Genomic DNA, 19772 nt, shown 5'->3' on the forward strand with positions numbered 1-19772 from the left:
AGCCTACTTGAAACCAAAAGAGACCATTTTGTTTGGGATTTATTCATGTTCAATTATAACAAACTTACCACAGTCTTACATACGTATTACTTTATGTGATAATTATTTAAGGAACTATCTCTCTGCATTAAAAAAAGGAAAATAACTGGCATGCAACTTTTCCAAGTAGTCTTTTGTTGCCCAATTATTTGGGAGAAAATAGTTGCGCCCATATAGTCTGATGCATAGGATTTCTCTGTCATAATTTATGAAAATAAGCCCAAAATATAAACATACTTATGAGCTGGAAATGTCTGGTTGTTGTAAAATGAAATCAACAGTAGGTGTTAGTTCTGTAATCAAACAAGCTAAAAAATTTTTATTTTATTTTAGTCGTTAAATGAAACTTTTGTAGCCAATATTATATATCAGCTTGGCTTGTTTGCTTGGACCAGACGTTCCTGGTTTCCAGACGGTGGATCCAACTATTTACTGTTTATGGTTTATGGTTAAATGTCTCTATAAGTAACAGATGAGTAACCATCACATTTGCCTGTTTTATGTTATTGCATTGCAGTCATTTGGATGTGGTTTTCTCTCACACTGAAGCTTCAAAGTGATATCCTTCCTTTAGCATAAAATCCAATTGGCATTGCCAGATCCAGTTGGGTAATGACTTTGCTGCGTTATTGTCGGGGGTTGGAGATTACTCATTGATGCATGAGTTAGGAGGCAGAGCTGGGTCCTATTAGACGTGACGGTAAAAGGGTGATTTTTGTCTTCTCTTGCATCCACAACGAGAGACGATCTGCACAGCAAAGCTACCTCATTATGAGACTCGGAGCTGAGGACCCTGAGGCCAAGGCAAATATTAAAGCTGAGAGAAATTTGCTGAAAAAGCAGAAGAGATGATCCTGAAGATACCAACAGAATAAACAGCAGGTTCAAATGGATTCTACTGCTTCTGACTTCAAATGACTTTTATAAGAGCTGGAGTGGTTAACAATCTTTTACTCTTGATGCAAATGCGCTGTACTTAATTCATAAATTGTTCATTGTTCTCCATTTTATAATGTATTGATGTTTAAACAGTTAGAAATTGACACAAACTTGCATCAAAATGATAAAATCATATTCTACACTAACATAACTTTGGGTGATACTCCCACAGTACTCTGAACCAAACTCCTAATAAAATAAAAACTATTCTTTAGGTATAATATAGCTTCAATTCCAAAACAATGCAGACCAACAGTATGCCATACTAAACACTGACATTTCTTAAAAGCAAAGAATCGTCCTGCCCGAGCTTCTCTTCTGTTGATACAGACATCTTTGTTCATGTGTACCAGTGCCTGTAATCCTCTTAGTCTCACCTCTTGCAACCTTCCTATTATGTAAACACCAGAAGGAGACAGTATAAGGGCTAACCGGACTTTCCTGGATCAGACTGGAAAGCAAAGGTTGGAGAGACAACACACACACACACCCGGGCAGACCGTCTGCCAGTGGGGTTCCCGTCCTGGGAGTCCAGGGAGAGGAGCATCAGAAAAAGAGCCAGAGGTTTCTTGTCCTTTAACTCTGACTTACAGAAAAGAAGACCATCACAGAAAGCTCCAAAAATGTTTTTCAGACTCCCAAGACTGACTCCTGGTTACATCAGGCTGCTGCAGGTGAGTGGGAGACTGTCAGTTTTTTTAATTGTGCATTAATATGAAAATCCAATGGGTGTCAAGAGATACTGGGTACATTTTATTTTGGTGCATGTTTTTAATTTTTTAAATCCAAAAATTTCTGAAACCCCCCAAAATGTTGCATATAAAGCAAACTAAAGTGGCAGATAAGATCATTTTGATGAGTTTATGGGTTTACACGAAAATACTATCAACAAAAAACAGCCATACCCCACAATTGTTTCCCAAAGCTTTATGCTGCCATAATGCAAACATTTTTAAGTCCATTATCTCAACAAATTCAGTTGTGACAAAATGATGGAGCACAGTCCTACCTTATGATACACTCGTAAACCACGATTGGGAACTGTTTCCAGGCTGATGTGCCCATAATTGTATACAGGCTTTTATTTTAGCACAGTAGCTGTTGTTTTGTTTTTTTCATAACAATGAGGAAACCTAACCTGTGACAGTCCATTGCTTTGTAAGTATAAATGAGGTGTTGGTGATTGAGCCACAGGAATTGCTTCTTAACTGCCTGTGACATAGCTCCATTAGAAACTATGAAGTTTTCATTATTTGCTCCTCTATGCCCTTCATAATTGTCAGAAGGAAATTGTCCATGTCGCAAGACAGATGAGCTTTTTGTTTGTCAAACGACGCATGCCAGGATTTAGTAAATGAAAAACAAAATGAGTTTTTAATCTCTTCGGGATTGGTAGGAGGGCTTGATGGGGCCGAATATTGTGTTTCGTATCATTTGATGCAGACCGTTTTTGCGTTTCTCTCCTGCCAGACTCAGGCCTACCACAACATGCCAGTGGCACCTCCTGATGAGAGGACCATGCCTGGTGTGGCTATGCTCCTGGGGGCCGTGGGGATCGGGATGTGTGGCTACAGCTCGAGGCAGTTGGCCCTCCACCACAGGCCCTCCACCCGCGTGCTGCACTGGGTTGGCACCCACACCGATGCCAGCAGCGTGGGCGCAGGAGCACATGCACAGCGGAGCCCCATCCTGGATGTGACTCGCCGAGCCGGTACCTGCCAGGAGATCCCACCTCCCTCCTTCGTGGGCCAGAAATTCCCTTGAACCATGCAACGACACGTTAAATATAGCTTAGCCAGCATTATGGGTTGAGTTCTGGTAACTACGCTTTTGCACGTCTAAGATTGAAGCTATGCTGGCCCATTGCAACAATGTGGCCCATGTGCTCTCTGAAGATGAATAAGTGTGGATACCTTACACAGCTCGTATGCTGGCAAGAGTAATGTGGAATTCTGTAAGTAGTGCAAACAACACCTTACATTCTACTGATAGAGTTTTAAAAGCACTGATTGAGCACTAAGCAATAAGAGTGACTGGATGGAACTGATGCTGGAATGTCCTAAAGACATCATGCGTCTTTTAAAATCCTTCCATAAAAAGTGACAGAGAGTGTTGACCCGGACGCTTGGCCTCCCCCCTTTCTGTGACCCTTACCAAGAAAGAAAACCACGTCGGTGTCTAATCAGCTCTTTCATGCCCATGACTTCAACTGGTTTCCTCCAAGAAGAAACTGGATCTATCTTTCAACTAGCCTTGGCATTTTTTAATAAAAGACACAGGTTGAAAACGGCACTTTTTAAAGATTTTTTAAAATTTCTACCTACAGTAAGCCATGTAAACAAAGCTTGCACATCAACACCTTGCTGGATTATGAGTCCTAATTGGTGTGTCTGAGACCCTGTGGCAATCAGTCAGACAAGGTAAAAACCTGTGTCCTGTGGGGATTAACCTTGGTGGAAAACCACTCCTGGCACACACACACACACACACACACACGCACACATGTACACACACATTAAGCTAATCTGGTATTAGAGAGTCAAGGACCTGTGGGAAGCAGACGCTTCCTGTGCAATCAAACAATGTGCCGTTCCCCCTGCAGTGTCCACCTTTGTTTTCAGAGTCATTGATGGAGCTTTAAATTATAAGGTTGGTGTTTTCATTTCTGTCTACACCAGACATGAAGCATGCAAATTGGGACTTGAGATTTGGCGAGGCACTGAGCGTGGTTGAGAGCGTGTGCTGTGCCTTATTGGTTGCACAGGATTATACTGCTTTATTTTGTATTGTAGCACATAGATTGGTGGCACAAGTCATTTAGTCAAACAATGGGAGGTTTCAAAACTTTATACAGTAAGGATGGGGAGAAAAACGCTTGTTTCTTCAGTTAGAGGTCAGCCAGATCTTGTAATCCCTTTTTACACAGCCAAAAAGCCAGTTTTGTCTGTCTGCCAAATTGGACAAGCGGTGAGTTGCTGCAGGTTGGGAGTTTTTGGAGTCCCAACAGAGACTCTCCAGAACACAAACCCAGCAGGTCACCAACAAAACATTTATAATCCACTCAGCTGAGGAGGCTAATGGCTGCAACCTGCGTCAAATGCTGAACAATGTCACCTACTCGGGAAAACACCCGTGAACAGTGACATTATGGGGTTGTAATAGGAAATAATAATAATAATAATAATAATAATAATAATAATAATAATAATAATAATACAGAAAACACAAACATGTCAGTTTCAACATTTTTCTGCTTGGCTAATTTTCTCATGTTTTCTCAGAACTGCTTTCATTTTGTCGTTTTCGGGCGTTCCCACTCAGGAGTTGTGAAATCAATGTGGTTTGGGCTGAAGGCTGAGTAATGCACCTGACTGGTTTTGATAGATTCTTGTCACACCGCAGTGGAGCAGAGTGAGCACCGAGCACTGTGGAAACCTATTGATCTCAGTCAGAGAGTGAGCGCTTGTCTCCTCTCTGCAGCCAACCTTCACTCAGCATCGTGCACTTTATTAGAAAATACTGCCACGGTGGTGATTCGAAGGAAAATAATCTGAAAACACGTTTGCTGCTGAAATAAAAATGCAGGCGGATGGCATTTTGAAGGCACGGTATTCATCTGTCAGCTTGTTGTGTGGTGCACATCAGTGCTCATCAGGTTGTTGTCCGTATATTCACATTCAGCTGTGTAGATTGAAGGTGTGATTTGTCATATTTGTAGAAAAATTAATAAATTTGTTGTGGCAAGCAATCAATTCTACTGTTGCACTTTAGTCCCAACTATGGGCCAATTTGTCTCTGAGCACATTTGTTTTTCCTATTTTTGTACAAAGCAAATAAATGTTTTTAGTTAAATTACAGTTCATGTTGTTTTGGTGTGATTAAACTTAAATAAATTTAGGTTTTACAGAATACCTTCATCACAGCAGAATAATAGAAGGTATTTGGAGGTAAAAATGATCAAAGGAAAGCTTTAAAGCACTTGATATATTGTCCTGTGGACAAAAAATAATTATAAACATTTAACCCAGAGGGTTTATTTTCATCAGGATTTGGGGATTTTTTTTTCTACCAGACCCAAATTTATATTTTTCGTTTTTTAAATGCAGGAATTCTCAACAAATGCAGTCAAAACCCTAAACATGAGGAATGTATAAATGCTTTGGATATGCATAGTTGACAAAAAGACAAAAAGGAGAGGTAAAGAAACAAAGAATACATTTTTAAAAACATATATACTTTACTTTATATCTTCTCTCTCCGTCAGTGTGCTTTATAGCACCTTTTATAGATGTGAAACATTTTTGTACTGTGTAAGAAATAAAGGTTTCATTAAAGGGAATAGTTTGCATCCACAGAGGACACAGCCCTTTAATGTCTCTCTCTGACACTTCACTTCCATTGTTCCAGAGTTTTCTACATTATTAAACATAATGTATATTAACACTAAGTTCAGAAAAGGCACATTTAAAAGTCAGCACCCTGAAAATAACAACTCCAGGGACACTTTGACCTATTATTATTGTGGTTAATTGTTCTACACCTGCTTTATCAGACCCTGAAAATCAAATTCTGAACTTTAAACAAGCATTATAATAGTTCTTTAGTTTTAATAGACAAGTATTAATTTGTTAAAGACTAAAAAACTACAGACTGATTACAGTTAAGGCTCATCACACATGAAAAGTTTGGGCAAAGTTTAATGACTTAAACCTATTGAATGTGTTTTACTTATGACAGACATAAGTAACAGGAATAAGTACAATAATATATTCATTATTAGTTTAAATGTTAATGAAATAGAGCAGCCAAGGTTAATATAGAAAGTGAGTTACAGTAAATTTACTTTGAATGTCACCATTTAGTGAACTGTTGGTGCCTGAATTACAACTTGCACCATTAAATTTCACGAATTTTGTTTTTGAAAGTGGCTGACTGTAAGAGCAGACGTCCCATTTGATAGAATTTAAACATCTCACCTTGAACAGCTTTCATTTCCCAAAGAAATCACCTGAGCGATGGGGCAATATTTGTTTGGGAAGGTTTGAGGCCATTTTTAAAAGCACATAAATCATCTCTGAGCCAGCAGTTGAGCGGTACAGTAGGTCAGTAGGTCATTAAGTGGGAAGTGAGGGCGGGTCAAAACGTCCCAGAGAGTGTCTTCAGCTCTGTCTGACTGTGCCCTCCAGTGGACACATCCAGCGCGGAGCTGGCGGGACATGCAAGTCCAGAGTTGTTGCGCTGATTACAACTAAGCCTGTAGTTAGGAAGAGATTCTTCTGGGGGTGGGAAAAAGATGTTGCTCGGACTGATTTTGATCAGTAAAAGCCGCGGTTGTCTTATCGCCTCCTTATAATGAAGACAGAAGCAGGCGGCGCGTCTGGCTGAGCGGCGGTGAAGGAAGGAAGGCAAGGAAGAGGAGGAGGAGGAGAGTTCCTCAAACAAGCTCAAACCAGAAGATTTTGGCGATTGATTATACGTCCACAAAGGTTTGTATCAACTTTTCTTGTGATATTTATGAGTTTTAACGTGAAGGAACAAACGTTAGTTACTTTACTCTGTTCACCTTTTACGCAAAACTTACTGCGCCTGTGGATAACAGTTTCGATTTGCGCGTTTTCGACTCAAAAGATCTGATTTCGGAACAACAACGTACCATTAAAGGGAGATGTTTTAAAGCCAGCTTGAACAAGGAGGCTATATAGCGCTTCTGCGTCTTTTACGCATTTTTCCTTCCAAGACTTGATGCGCAATTTTTTTTCAAGCTGTTAAATCAGACTTTGTTGTTGTTTTGATTGTGTGTTCTGTCCAGGTTGAAGCTTGTGACTTCACCCATGAAATGCAGATTCATTATGTAACCATTCAGATTTTACTACCAAATAAGCATCAGGGTGAAGTCGTGTCAGGTGTTTACTTCGCTCTTGTCCTGAGTTGTATCCGTTGAATTATTTCTCAGCTTTAAGCCATGACTTCACCTGTCAGCTCTCTGTCTGTATGTAGGTCACGTCCACTCCTTGATCTGAGCTGAGTGAAAGTCCCAACAAGCACCTGCGGGGCCCCATCAGTGGCCCTGACCCTCTAAGTGCAGTATGGGCAACTTTTCCACTAAGGACAACCACGGACCCACAGGTAGGTCAGCACACAAACACTTGTACTCCACAATTCCATTTGTGATTCACCTGGAGAAGTCTCCTCATTTGTGTCTTTGTTATCACCCGCCACTGAAAGGCAAAGGTGGAGGGACTTTTTGCTATATCTCATGAACCACTGGATGAATTTGATTAAAACTTGGAGAAAGTAGTTACTGAACGTATTAAAACGGAATAACTTTTAGAGTTAATCCAATTCAAGATGGCCACCACAAAAAACTGACCTTAATCAGCACAAAAATGGCTATAACTCAGATATTTTGCAGATATTTAGTAGCTGAGAGGCATTCGCAGGTGATATGTATTTCTTTAATATCGTAACAGATTTCGGTTTGCCAGCCTCATCTTTAGGATGTTTCTTGTTCTATCGTATGTAAAAACTGTTCCATGTAAAAACGAGAGCATGATCAGAAAGAGGAAAGAAGGGGAAATACAGGAACTGCATGAAAATTCTCTGAAAAGAGTGGGTGAACGAGGGGTAATCATGAAACCGAATGCAACAAAAGAAAATGCAAGCAGAAAAACTGTGTGTGTGTGTGTGTGTGTGTGTCAGAGCGAGAGAGTGTGTGTGGCGGCAGGAATCTTGGCAGCCCTCCTGTGTGTGTTGTTCAGTGAGTGGTCCATTCTCCTCGCGTCCCTGTGTGATTCGTTCTGGGCCCGCGGAGCCAGCTGTGATGAATCGGCAGAATTCCCCATCTCAGCACAAGGGCAGCAGATTAATCATAGGAGGCCTAATGTCATCTGACACACACACACACACACACACACACACACACAGACCTTCGTGAAAACACACTCAAAGTCTCCCTTATTCAGTAAATCTTCTACCCGTGCACATGGTTGGAAGAGCACATTAGGGTTTGGAATGGAGAATAAAAAGCAGGGGTGCCATTAGAGCATCATTAGACAATCCTGTCATTCTTTCTGAGGAACTTTGGCTTTGCAGCAGGTGGTGCATAACTTTGCAAATGTTCAACTACTGCTCTTACATCACTTATGTGAAAAAAACCTCTCTCTTAGCTGAGAAGCTTTTGTCCAAACAAGGAAAAGAAAGACGAAAAAGAAGGAGACTATGCCTCCCGCCTTGCTTATAAAGGTGGTATTGTCTCGCTTTGCTGGGCAAGGAATGTTAAAGCAAAAAGTTGCTGAGCTACTTGTGTTATTGTGTCATCTTTGAAAATTTATCGACAGCCCTCTGCTGCAAGTGTGTGTCTGTGTGGGAAGCATTGGTCCTCTGTGCCCAAGTGTGCCTTCCTTAATTTGGAAAATGAGTGTTGCAGCAACATAATGAATGAGGAGGCCAAAAAGGAATGTCCGTATTACAGTGTTCGTCTCCAGGGTTATAGTCTGGGTGTTTGACTGGTCAGCGAGAGCTGTGTTGTTCTGGGCGTCTCAGCAGATGGTGCTTTCAGTGTCAACATGCCATTCGAGTTACTTTTTATTCTCTCAAACCTGGTCGTTTTGTTAGTTTTGTGTCTTTAATAACAAATAAAGCATATATATTTTGCTCCTGTTGCTTTACATCATATGGGACTGTGCTGATGATTTATTTTAGTTACTCTTTCCAAAAGATTCGGACTGCTCCATGAAGTCAGCAAAAGAGAAAATGGCAAGAAATATGCTTGGTATTTGTGTTAGAAACTCTTTAACCAGGCAGTGGTTGTGCAATTGTGTTTCCTGATCATTAAGGGAAAGAAGAAAAAGCACTGGAATGAATACCAGTGATTCCTATCAGGCCATTCAGGATCAGCGTCTCCTGTGTGAACTGAGTTGGGAAACGTTGCAGATATTTTTCCTAGACTGTAAATAAAAACGTGTTGTAGACAAAAGTCTGAAAGAACAACCCATTAAAGCAGCACAATTAGTCCTTATATCTTACTATTTTCTTTTCTAGGGTCCCATTTGGAAGCTTTCCACACTCCGCCTTCTTCTCCACAGAGCGATGAGCCTTGTCTCGTTCCCAGTGTTCCTCATCTTCCACCTTCCGCTGCAGCCTCAGCTTCATCCTCGCCTCCAGCACCAGGCATCACTATCAGCTGGAAGAAATCACCGCAGAGCACTTCCAGCACCTCCAGCACTTCCATTCCCCCTCCTCACTGGAGTCCTCCTCCACCAGCCATCCCCATCAGCTCTGCAGTTGTCCCTGGAGTGAGCCTGGTGCACAAGAAGACAGGCAGAGCGGAGGCATCTTCGGGGAGGAATGGGGGTCTTCCGCTCTCTTCAACCCTGACTTCAGTCTCCCAAGTGAAAAGTGTGGCTGTCAGTCCCGTAAAAAGCCCTTTGTCTGTGTGCAGTGATTCACCTGCCAGCAGCTCTTTGGAGCAGAACCGCACAGAAAGAGACCAGGGTCTGTGTCAGTCTCTGCCGCCCAGTAATGACAACAGGGACAGCCAAAGTGAGGAGCTGGTGGAACTGCTGGAGGAGTGTAGGACCACACTGGGTCTTTCTGCCAATCAGGACGGCGCCAAAAACACAACAGGCAAGAAGGAAACAAGTTTGTCATGGTTTCTGGGCAGCAGGCGGCTTTTAAAGTTTTAGGCAAACATTTACTTATTCTAAGAAGTCAATTTTCTTGGCTTTTCTCTTTTTCTTTTTTGCTCAGTATGCATCTGATGTCCTGTGACATTTGTTTTCCCTCCCTCAGAGATACTGAAGCATCTGCTGACTGAAGTGAAGAGTTTAAAGACGACTTTGCAGGTGAGGTGGTTTTTCTTTTCCATTGATGAGCTGATGCTTATTGATTTGTGGTACATTTAATAAATCCTTCCACTGAAGAGAGGTCATACTGTGGTTGCAGAGAAAACATTTTAATCTTCTAAGGATTGTAAATTTAATTTACACCCATAAAACTATCTGACTCTCACATACGACAAAAGAATATAGTTTCATACGAAAACAGGACGACATCCAGCAGTCAGGGTAGTTACTAATGACCTTTCAGTCAAGAGATCACACCAACATGGACATCCTGTCACCCCAGTTCCCAAATCACAATAAATAAACCCTGGAAAGGGCCCCACTTGGCCTATTGGGAGCTGCAGCTTTCCTGATTAAAGTTCTTCCTGCACTCAGCTTCTCCTGAGAGGCTCAAAGGAGAAAAAAGGCTCTGATATCATCTTGTGTTGTGTGTTTTAGATGTTAGCAGGACACTTGTGTAAGAAGTAACTACATTGAACCTGAAAATCCAATTTCCTCTTAAATGCTTTCCCCCAACTATTTAGAACCAAACCCAAGATGAATAACTTCATTCCAAATTCTTGTGAGCTTTCTTCAGTCCAGTTTTTTAAGCCTTCCATGTTTTTTGTATGAGGATGGTGATATTCTTTGGTAATTTCCTGTCACTCGTTCCAGTTCCTGACCCTCCCTTTTGAGGATTGCAGCGGGAGGCTCTGAGCTTCCTCTAGATCTGTTGCAGATTACAACAGCTGGACCTGACCTACAGTGTGTCTATGTTCTCTTTTCCTTCTTTTGTCCTCAATTGGTTATTTTTTTTCTAACTATACAGCAATAATCTTATATCTGAATGTACAAATCTGATGCAAACGTCAGTTTTGAAATCTGCCTCCTGTACTCCACACCTCAGCTTCTTTCATTATTTCTTCTCTCTTGTAATCTTTCCCACATCCTTATAAGGGATTTAGGGCTATAATCCTCACACAGGTCAGCTAACATCAGACAGACTGTAGCGCAGCATGGAGAGGGGGGCCCTGTGGTGGAAATTGAGCAAATCAACACTTGTGTTTACACAAGAAAGCAAAGCTCAACGTTTTAAGCTCTCTGTCTGCTCAGCCCTTGTGAGATTCTCTTTGTAGAACATGGAAGTTCACGGCAGAGGAGGAGTTTTGCATTCAGTTGTTCGGGACACAAAACTTGTTTTGTTGTGTGCCGTGTTGTGACGCGGCGGAGGCTGAGAACTGCAGCTGAATTGACCGACCTTGTGTTTTTTGTTTGTACATCAGACAGAACTGAAAACTCAGAAATGTACAGATAGAATCAGTTCCAGGTGAACGCTGCTGGAGATTTTCAGAAATGATCTCCAGGTTCTCTCTTTTCTCCTCACTAGACTGACCCTACAAACAAGGCTTAGAAAGGTCCTGTATCTGGGGGCCACGCAGGTCTGGTCATGTGCAGAATAAAGATTGTGCATTAAGGGGGATTTCAGGAGGGGGCGGGCCTGTGTGCACGCTGTGCCGCGTGTTATTTGCAGTTCCTGTGAATCCAGCTGTAGACCTTAAGACATGCAGCTTTCAGGCCTTTCCAGGTTATTTTTTATTTGTGCCATTTGTGGGGAATTGTTAGGATTTGTCGGTGTGTGGCTGCTATGGTTGGAGTGAAATGTGTCCTAATAGGTGCAGGAGTTTATTCAACCACTTTCTGAACACACACACCCCCCAGGCTGTGGAAAACAGGACAAAAGAGCCATTACAGAGTTGGGATGTTCCCCCAGCTATGTATGAGGAGGACTGGGTGTGGAGGTGAACTCGGGACAGATGGGTGGAACACCCATAATCTCCGAGTGTGTTGGACTTTTTCCATATGCTGTCACAATTTAAAATGTGCATCAAGACTATAGACATGTGGGCCTGTCAAACCTAAATACCTCATCTGGCCTTGCAGTGGGGCACGAGGCCAGGTCTTGAGGGACCGAGAGAGTTTTGTGTGTAAATCCACACTCTTTTATCTCAGTTTGAACTGAGGAGCGCCCCTTCCTGTTTTCCTACAGCAGACATGCCCCAGTTAGTGTATCCACGACCAGATAAGAAAGCCTTTGTAAAGACAAAGATCCTTCAAGACTTAAGCGAGTGTTTTAGTACTTCTTAATATAGAACACTCTCGAATGGGAAACACCAGCTTGCTGCTCATTTCGGCCAGAGTTGTTTAACAATGTGGTTCAATGTTGAGGTAGAAGAATCGTGGAGGCGTACGTGTGGGAGAGAGGAAAGGAATATGATATTATGTGTGTGTTTTTGTGAGTGCAAGCATGCATCCAGTGTAATCGGGTCCAGCTGTGGTCTTGAGTCACTGGTCAGATGAGGAAACGGGTTGGCTCAGACTTCGCCTCCTCCTCCACATCTCCATCCATTCTTCATCTAATTACCAACCTTCCCTTCTGCTCCTCGGCACTCAATCACAGTTTTCTGGCTCCCACAGCCCCGCAGCCTGTATGCTGGCTCCGTTAAACCTGTGTGTGATTTAAGCCATTTTGTTCTGCTTCCTATTTTCCGTTTTTTTTTCCCCCCTAGTTGTCTAAGATTTCACAATAGTCTGTTATCATTTACTGTACCGCTCTCTTTGCTCTGCTGGCGGAGATTTCCTCTTTTGATCTCTGTTTATTGTTTGAACATGTCTGAGGCTAGCGTGCTGGAATAATGAAAAATGAAAACTTTTTTGTTCCCTCATCCTTAAAAAAACAAAACTGAGTTTGTTTTAGAATTAGAGTCTCATCTAATTGTGCCGCTCGTTTATATGAAGTGAAATGAAGTAACTGGACTCAAATTACTTAATCTTGTCAAATCGAAAGCGATGGTTTCACAATATCATCTTGGTCTGGCTTCCAAAGTTGTTGCGTTTCACTATTTTTCTTCTTTGTTTCATCTTCACACAAACTTCTTGAGAAAAAGAGTGAAACACTTTTGGCACACTCCACTACTTCCAGCTTGCTGATGCTAGCTGTGAAGTTCTGTTTAATTTGTACCACACAAAATGACACTGAGCTTGCTCATTTTTGTTTAAATATGCCATCTTTACAATGACTTTGTTTTTTTTTTTAAATCAAAAAGTCAGAATTTGTATCTAACCTGACCGTTACAGCTGGTAAGTGTAACTTTAGAATATAAATTAATTTTTTGATAGATTATTTCTCGATGCAGCTCACTAATATTTGTCAAAGAGAAGCAACTACACAGAGATGGAGTAAACCTGAGGAACTTGAGAAAATTGGTTGAGCCTTTGGTTGAGAAACTTACGCAGCATTCAAGAAAAGAATCCATCACTTCAAATAAAACAAAATTTAAATAAAGAAATAACTTGCCATCCAATGAAAACTTGAAAATATGAGAAGAACACAGAGACAGAAATAGTATTTTTATGTCTGAAGGGACAGACAAAGATTGTGCACTGGTGCCTTAATTTATTCGACACAAAATTACTGATTTGTCATCAGCTTTACTTTCTATTATACCTAATTCTCAACGTTAGCATGTTTGCAGTCTTGGGTTGCACTTTCGATTCCAATTTTACTTGTTCAAGAACGTCTAGTGTCTCTTTTTACCATACCGGTCTAAATGTTCTTTAGAAACTACAAGGAGTTATTTTTTAGATTAAACATATGTGTTCTTCACCCAGTGAGTACCTCATTATGATGAAGAGTTAAACTGTGTCTCATTTTTGTGGACTATAGACACAAGTAAACTATTGTTGAGTTTATTTACCATAATGGGCAATGAAAAGAAAACTAATCTAAACTGCTTCCTAAACGTAGTTCCAGTTCCGTTAGTTGGCGTACCTTTGCTCTTTAAATACAAACATCTTTTTTCCTTTCAGACAGAGCGTGGGGAATGGCTGCAGTTCCAGGCGGACCTCCAGGTGGCGGTGTCAGTGGCAGACCGCCTGAGAGCTGAGGCAGACGAGGAGCTGACGGCGCTCCGAACTGCCCACAAAGACATCGAGAGGGAGCTGGCAGCTGCCCATCAGAGACAGAAAGAGGCTGAAGTGCAGCTGGTCACCCTGCAGGGAGAGCTGAAGGAAACCAGGCAAAGACTGGCCACTCTTACCGAGACCAAAGATAAAACCAAAACCCATGTTCCGTGTCAGGAACCAGAGAGGCCCGGTGGAGAATCCAATAACTCTGAAAGCAAAGAAGGACCTAATAGAGGCAGAGGGAGAGGGCTGCATAGGGCGGGAGGGGAAGGGGTGGAAAGTAAAAATCACAATGAAGTGATGAAAAGTCTCGTTGAAGAAGATGCAAAAACAAACTGTAAAGGTGTGACTCAACGTTACCTGAGAAATGTGAAAAATGAGGATAAAAATGGAGCTGATGTGCAGCTTAATGAGACACGAAAGACGATAACCACAGAGAGGTCAAGGTGAGGCAAACACTCCATCCCTGTTTTCTTTGAAATACACAAATTGTGAAAATACTGTAACTAATGGGACATTAGTGTGTGATGTGATGGATTTTTCTAAACAAAAGCTCTTTGTCTTGCACATTTGTCATCTCTTGTATGCACGGATGAATAACAATTACCAAGTTTGGGCAGGAATATGCTTGTAGTCTCTTCTGAATGCATTCGACTCTATTCAGAGATTTTCACAGGAACACTTGAGGACAATTTCAAGAGTTTTGCTTCCAGCTGCAGCTGAGAGAAACGTTATTTGTTCGGGTTTGTTTTGTCGTTCTGCTGCAGAAGCCTGTCCAGATTACCTGCCTCCTCAGACTCCCTCACCTTACAGAATGGAACGGCCCAGTCCACCTCTGCTTCAACTCTTGGGCCGACAAAGAAGGTGAGATTTGCTATGAAGGATCTCTTTCAGCATTTTATATCACTCATCAATGTTAGATTACATTAGTTTCTATGTCTTGAAGAACTTGGGGCAGCTGAAAGGAAAAAGAAGTGTCGACTGGCAAGAAGGCAGGTCATCCAGCGACGCAGGTCAGTTTTTGTTTTGCTGTGGTTATCATTTACAAACACGTCAGGTGTTGGGGCGACAAAAAGTTGGTTCAGAACCTGGAATCTTGATTACCAACCAGAAATAATCGTGAATATTAGTTCACTGCAGTGCAATTTTTTTGTGGTTTTTGAACAAAACTGGTGTGCAAAAAATGAACCAAACTGGTTCTCGTTCTGGTAAAAGTATAATGTGAAAGATGAAGACACTAAACTAATCAATGAGATCCTTCACTAAATTCTAAAACTAAGTATTTTAGCTTCTTTTAACTCATTGTTTTAAATGTATCATCTTTAGCTTTTCTGTTGACCTACTCACCACTCACTCAATCATTTGGCTGATTTTTTTAGCATAAAATCTCTGATTAACAAGCAGAACTACACCTCTGCAGCACAAACCTGGAGGCGAAATTTGCAGAATATTTCAGTACCTGGGAAACAAACACTGAATTTGAAGGAGATCGAATGCTGGACAAAAACAGGGTCAAATAGTTCAAATGATGTTTTGTACATGGGGAAAACACATTTTATCTAATCTGAGGTTGTTTTTTCTGGATAGAAATAGATAAATGCTGTTTTTAAACATACTGACGTCAGCATGTTTACATATTCACAGAGTGGTTCTTGTGTAGAGCTTTAAAGACAAATTAATCAATGGAGCAGTTTTTCATCTTGTGGTTTATGTTTTTTACTGACTGTTATGAAGAATGACTAATCGAGGCCGTTAAAAGTAAAAAAAAAGACATGTAACAATCTAAATTCTCATCATATTAGGTTTGGAGAACTACTGATCAACATTTTAACAATCTCTTGACTAATTACAAAAAATAGGAAGAACACTAAGTAATTCAGAAAGGAATAAATCAAGCATTTGTTAAAAGGAATTCATTTCACCAGCCGCCTTGCAATCTAAAGCTTAAGCAAAGATTTTGTGTGATTTATTCACATTTTGAGTATGTGTTGGCGTTGACTCTCAAGGACTATGGCTCCAAATTTTAGCTCAAAATATGTCGAATATACTGAGTTATAGTTATTTTCTGTTTCCTAAAGTTACCAAGCTGCAACAGCCATCTTAAATTAGGTTGATTCCTAATGTTAATTAGTTGCAGATGTACCTCCAGTGAGAATTTTCTGAGTTTCATTAAAATCTGTCCACTGGTTTATGAGATATTTTGCTAACAGACTGATTCATGCACACACAGACATGAGGATTTACATTGTTGTTCACCTTTCATGGTGGCGGGTAATCAACATATTAAACAACAACAAAAAATAGAAAATCTCTAATACTGCTGCTTGTCTTTTGCAGGAAAACGTGAGGAGTCTTTAAATAAGTACAACTCAGCCCTCAGTGAGATGCCACCCCCCAAGTGAGTCCTCACAAACACATTCATTTACCCATTTGTTCTTAAGACCGTTCTCTGTTACATTTGTTATATTGTTTTGATCCAAATTGTCCTCAGAAAGCTCCATTTTAAAAACAACACATGCGCCCTTCTTCAATGAACGTCTTGACTAAAGTGCTCTCTTTTTTTAACGTCTCCCACAAAAAGCCCGGCTCACGCGTCTTTGTCTTCATCTTGCTGTCAGGTCGCAGGATGGTTTCAACCTGCTGCTGCGTCGCCATGGAGGCTCGAAGAGAAACTCGTTGCTCCGCTGGTGTCAGAGCCGAACTCAAGGCTACAAGGTAAAACGCAGGAGCTGATGGCTCCGTTTACTCAGCTGTCAAACACTGAGACAGTAAATGTTCACAGATGCACAGCACTGAAACAACGTGTCCTCTTGGTGCAGAATATTGACATTACTAACTTCAGCAACAGCTGGGCGGATGGTCTTGCGTTCTGCGCCGTCTACCACACCTACCTCCCCTCTCACATCCCTTATAGCACTCTCAATCCGGAGAACAAGGTAGGATGTTTGCACATTCCTTGTAACATAGATTGGACCAAGTCATTTATGATGTTTGACTCAATGATATTCTTTGTAGAAGGAGAATCTCGGTCTAGCGTTCAAAACCGGAGAGAGTGTAGGGATTTCACCGTCTCTGGTAAGATCTACTTTCTTGTAACAAACAGAAATGTTGGTTTTTGTTTGTGCTTGAATTCCTACATTTGGATGAAATCTTTGTTCAACAGACAGTGGATGAGATGCTGAGAGTGGGCGGACCTGACTGGCAGAGGGTCCTGAACTACGTGGAGAGCATCTACCGACACTTTGAGATGTGACCGCCGGAGGTACAGACAAACGGTCCCAAAGCTCACACACAAGGACTATAACAAGAAAAACAAGTTTTCATAATAATAGCTCCATCAGTGCTGCCGCTTGGTGGCAATAAATGCTATTTTAAGCAGTTTCTGACATAGTGTTAAAGTGAAGATTATCCTAGAACTGGGCAAAACAAAAGCCAGCACAACCGAAGACACAGATAATCATAAGTTTCATTTTCAGTTTCAATGTGACTTAAGGGAAAGTGACTCATGCAGTAGAATCAGGTTATGGACATCTGGATAGTGAAAGTTTTCAATGCAACCAACTGAGGAAGAGCAGAAAGAAGAGGAGGTGAGGACTAATGGTCCTCAGGTACAAAAATAGTTACAGATTGTTTTTTAGACTCAATCTCCTAAAGGTACTCATTGCAAACTATAAATTAAAACTTAAACATGGTTATCCTGAACTATATCAAATGGTGCAGTTTGAAAGAGATTACTCTAGTAGTTTTCCAGATATATTGATATGCAGATCTGAAATGTGGGTCCACACTCAGTGTAAGGCCTTATTTGAACCCGCCCAAAACTATGTGGAAGCTTGAGTCACATGACTGACCTACATTTGGCTGGCTGTAGTCTGTGTAGGTAAACAAATGTGGTGGAATCAGACAAGTATAGAATCTTTGAGGAGATGTTTAGGTGGAAATAAAGGAATGAAGCTGCTGATAAACGCAAAAGAAAAGGAAAAGAACAAGTAAGAAAGCTTATCTGCACAACAGATTTGAGCATAAATATGTACCAACATCACCATTAGTAACTTATTTTCAGTCACTTCAGCTGTTTTTGTAGGTAAAACAACACAGCCGTTTACAAATTTAGCTTACAAATGTTTAATTTAAGGACCCATTGCCCATTAGTATTAAAAAAAAAGATTCTAGTTTTTCTTTATGAATTTTTTGTCTTCATGACTTTGCACCCAGTACCTTTAATTTTGTTTATTGTGAGGAAAATGTTAAGTTGCTCTTAATGTTTCAACACTGGTACTTCATTCTACTGTTTATAATTTAAAGTGTCAAAATGTTTGACTTTTTTTTTTAAATTTGTGACGCATTGCAAGAATTCAAAGTTTTCTGGACCTGTAGCACCCTGTAGACGTGCACTTTCGTCAGCTCTTTGTTAAGGTAACATTGAAGTTGCTGGAGAATGTCAATGTTCAATTAAGAAAGCTTTATAGATGTGAAGCTGCAGTCTGAACAGAAAACCAAGATAATTTATCCAAACTCAAATTGTAGCTTACCAAATAAAATAAAAAAACAGAAAACACAAATAGTGTGTGGTTCTGAAAGTGCCTTCATGTTGTCACAAGCGTACCAGTGTTGGTTAGGTGCTTTGAGATGTGCCCCTGGTGAATATCAGATCATAACCAAATACAAGCCTAAACAAGCTTGGTCGTCCAATTTCAACATCATTCCACCTCTTACCTGCTTTCTCGCTGATGCACAGCTGGTATTGTTAAAACATGTATAAAGCTGAGTTTGTTGCCAAAGTTAAATGTGTCAAAATGTGGATACCCTCCACTGTAAAATATGTTGATATGTGTGAAAAGATTGTTCCAAAGCAATAAACTGCTAAACTATTGTTGCGAGTATTGTCTAGCATTTTATTGTTTAAAAGAAGATGAGCGAAAAGGTTCATTTGGGGTATTTGAGTCAAAAGGGAAGTCATATTTCAGCAGGAACTGGGAGGAGCTCATGTTTGAAGGGTCAGGGCTTTACTACCACCTGCTGGTGAAAAAAAAGTAATGCAGGCATTTACTGCGGCTGTGTCATTATGTTCCAAAGCAAAACCTTTTATCACTGCCTACTCCTTAAAACAAACTCTGTGCTGGATCCATAATTGCCACCTCTTATCCTTTTATGCTGTTATTTTTATCCTCCACCAGCTCTTTGTGGAACCTGTATTTTTCTGTCATATTTATTCACTGCAAAGCAAACATTTATGACATCCTTGCTTTTGCTTTAAAGCTTTCAGTGTCGACTTTTTTTATTTTTATTTTCACATAAATGCATTCTGAAAAAAATGAAAAAAAAAAAAAAGAAATCACCCATTATTGCTAGTCTGTCAACCTTTGTTGTCATGAGAGAAATTAAAGTGTCAAGCCTGTTTACCACGTTGCTGATGTCACTGCTGACATCGTGTAGATGCTGTAGTCTAAGAACTGCTCAGGAATGTTTGCTGAAATCAGTGCTGTTTCATAAATCAGCATCTATTTGCTGAAATCAGTGCTGTTTCATAAATCAGCATCTATTTTGAGATAACGTTCCATAAAATTATAGGCCCAGCATTCCTTGATGGGAACCGCATTTCCCACCAACAGTTAGAAGCAGTTTTGGAAACAGATTGTGTAATTAGTTAGCTTCCAGATTATAAATTGTGGATGACTCTCAGCTACTCCCACAATATATTTCAGCTTGATATCTATAAATTTGATAGAGATAAAGTCCTTTTTGTGTTGGCTGTGGCAGCCATCTTAAATTAGATTGACTTCAAAGCTTAAGCATTTGTAGCTTTCATTAAAACCTGCCCAGTGGTTCATGACATATTTTGCTAACAGGACAGAAAAACCCAGGTAAAAACAGTATGGTGGTGTGTTTGTGTCAAATATCTCTTTCAGAGTTGCCCGCTTATAGATATTCAATACGTGTTTCCTCTCGGCATGAACACAATAATGCTTAGACTCTGAATAGAAAGACGACACCTGCCCCCCCCCCCCC

General features: G+C 40.7%; 2 protein-coding genes across 4 annotated transcripts; both read left to right on the forward strand.

Moving 5' to 3' along the window:
- The first annotated feature begins 1431 nt into the window (after nucleotides 1–1431).
- On the forward strand, nucleotides 1432–4838 carry zgc:193593 (uncharacterized protein LOC564090 homolog). Its single transcript, XM_037977641.1, has 2 exons — nucleotides 1432–1652; nucleotides 2449–4838. Exons 1-2 carry the CDS (start codon nucleotides 1602–1604, stop codon nucleotides 2740–2742), a joined length of 345 nt encoding a protein of 114 aa, XP_037833569.1. The 5' UTR covers nucleotides 1432–1601; the 3' UTR covers nucleotides 2743–4838.
- Nucleotides 4839–6147: 1309 nt separating this feature from the next.
- si:ch211-195o20.7 (cytospin-A) lies at nucleotides 6148–18636 on the forward strand. Of its 3 annotated transcripts, none has more exons than XM_017410271.3 (12): nucleotides 6148–6464; nucleotides 6958–7104; nucleotides 9019–9603; nucleotides 9769–9821; nucleotides 13668–14209; nucleotides 14531–14627; nucleotides 14710–14776; nucleotides 16101–16161; nucleotides 16382–16478; nucleotides 16583–16699; nucleotides 16779–16838; nucleotides 16927–18636. In XM_017410271.3, the coding sequence occupies exons 2-12, from the start codon at nucleotides 7065–7067 to the stop codon at nucleotides 17014–17016; spliced, it is 1809 nt and encodes a 602-aa protein (XP_017265760.1). In that variant the 5' UTR covers nucleotides 6148–6464; nucleotides 6958–7064; the 3' UTR covers nucleotides 17017–18636. The 3 variants fall into 3 exon arrangements, with proteins under 3 accessions (XP_017265760.1, XP_017265751.1, XP_037833568.1); XM_017410262.3 differs by having other exon boundaries at nucleotides 6976–7104; XM_037977640.1 differs by having other exon boundaries at nucleotides 6148–7104.
- The last annotated feature ends 1136 nt before the right edge of the window (nucleotides 18637–19772 follow it).

This window comes from Kryptolebias marmoratus, linkage group LG10, assembly GCF_001649575.2.
Source record: "Kryptolebias marmoratus isolate JLee-2015 linkage group LG10, ASM164957v2, whole genome shotgun sequence".
NCBI classification, from domain to species: domain Eukaryota; kingdom Metazoa; phylum Chordata; class Actinopteri; order Cyprinodontiformes; family Rivulidae; genus Kryptolebias; species Kryptolebias marmoratus.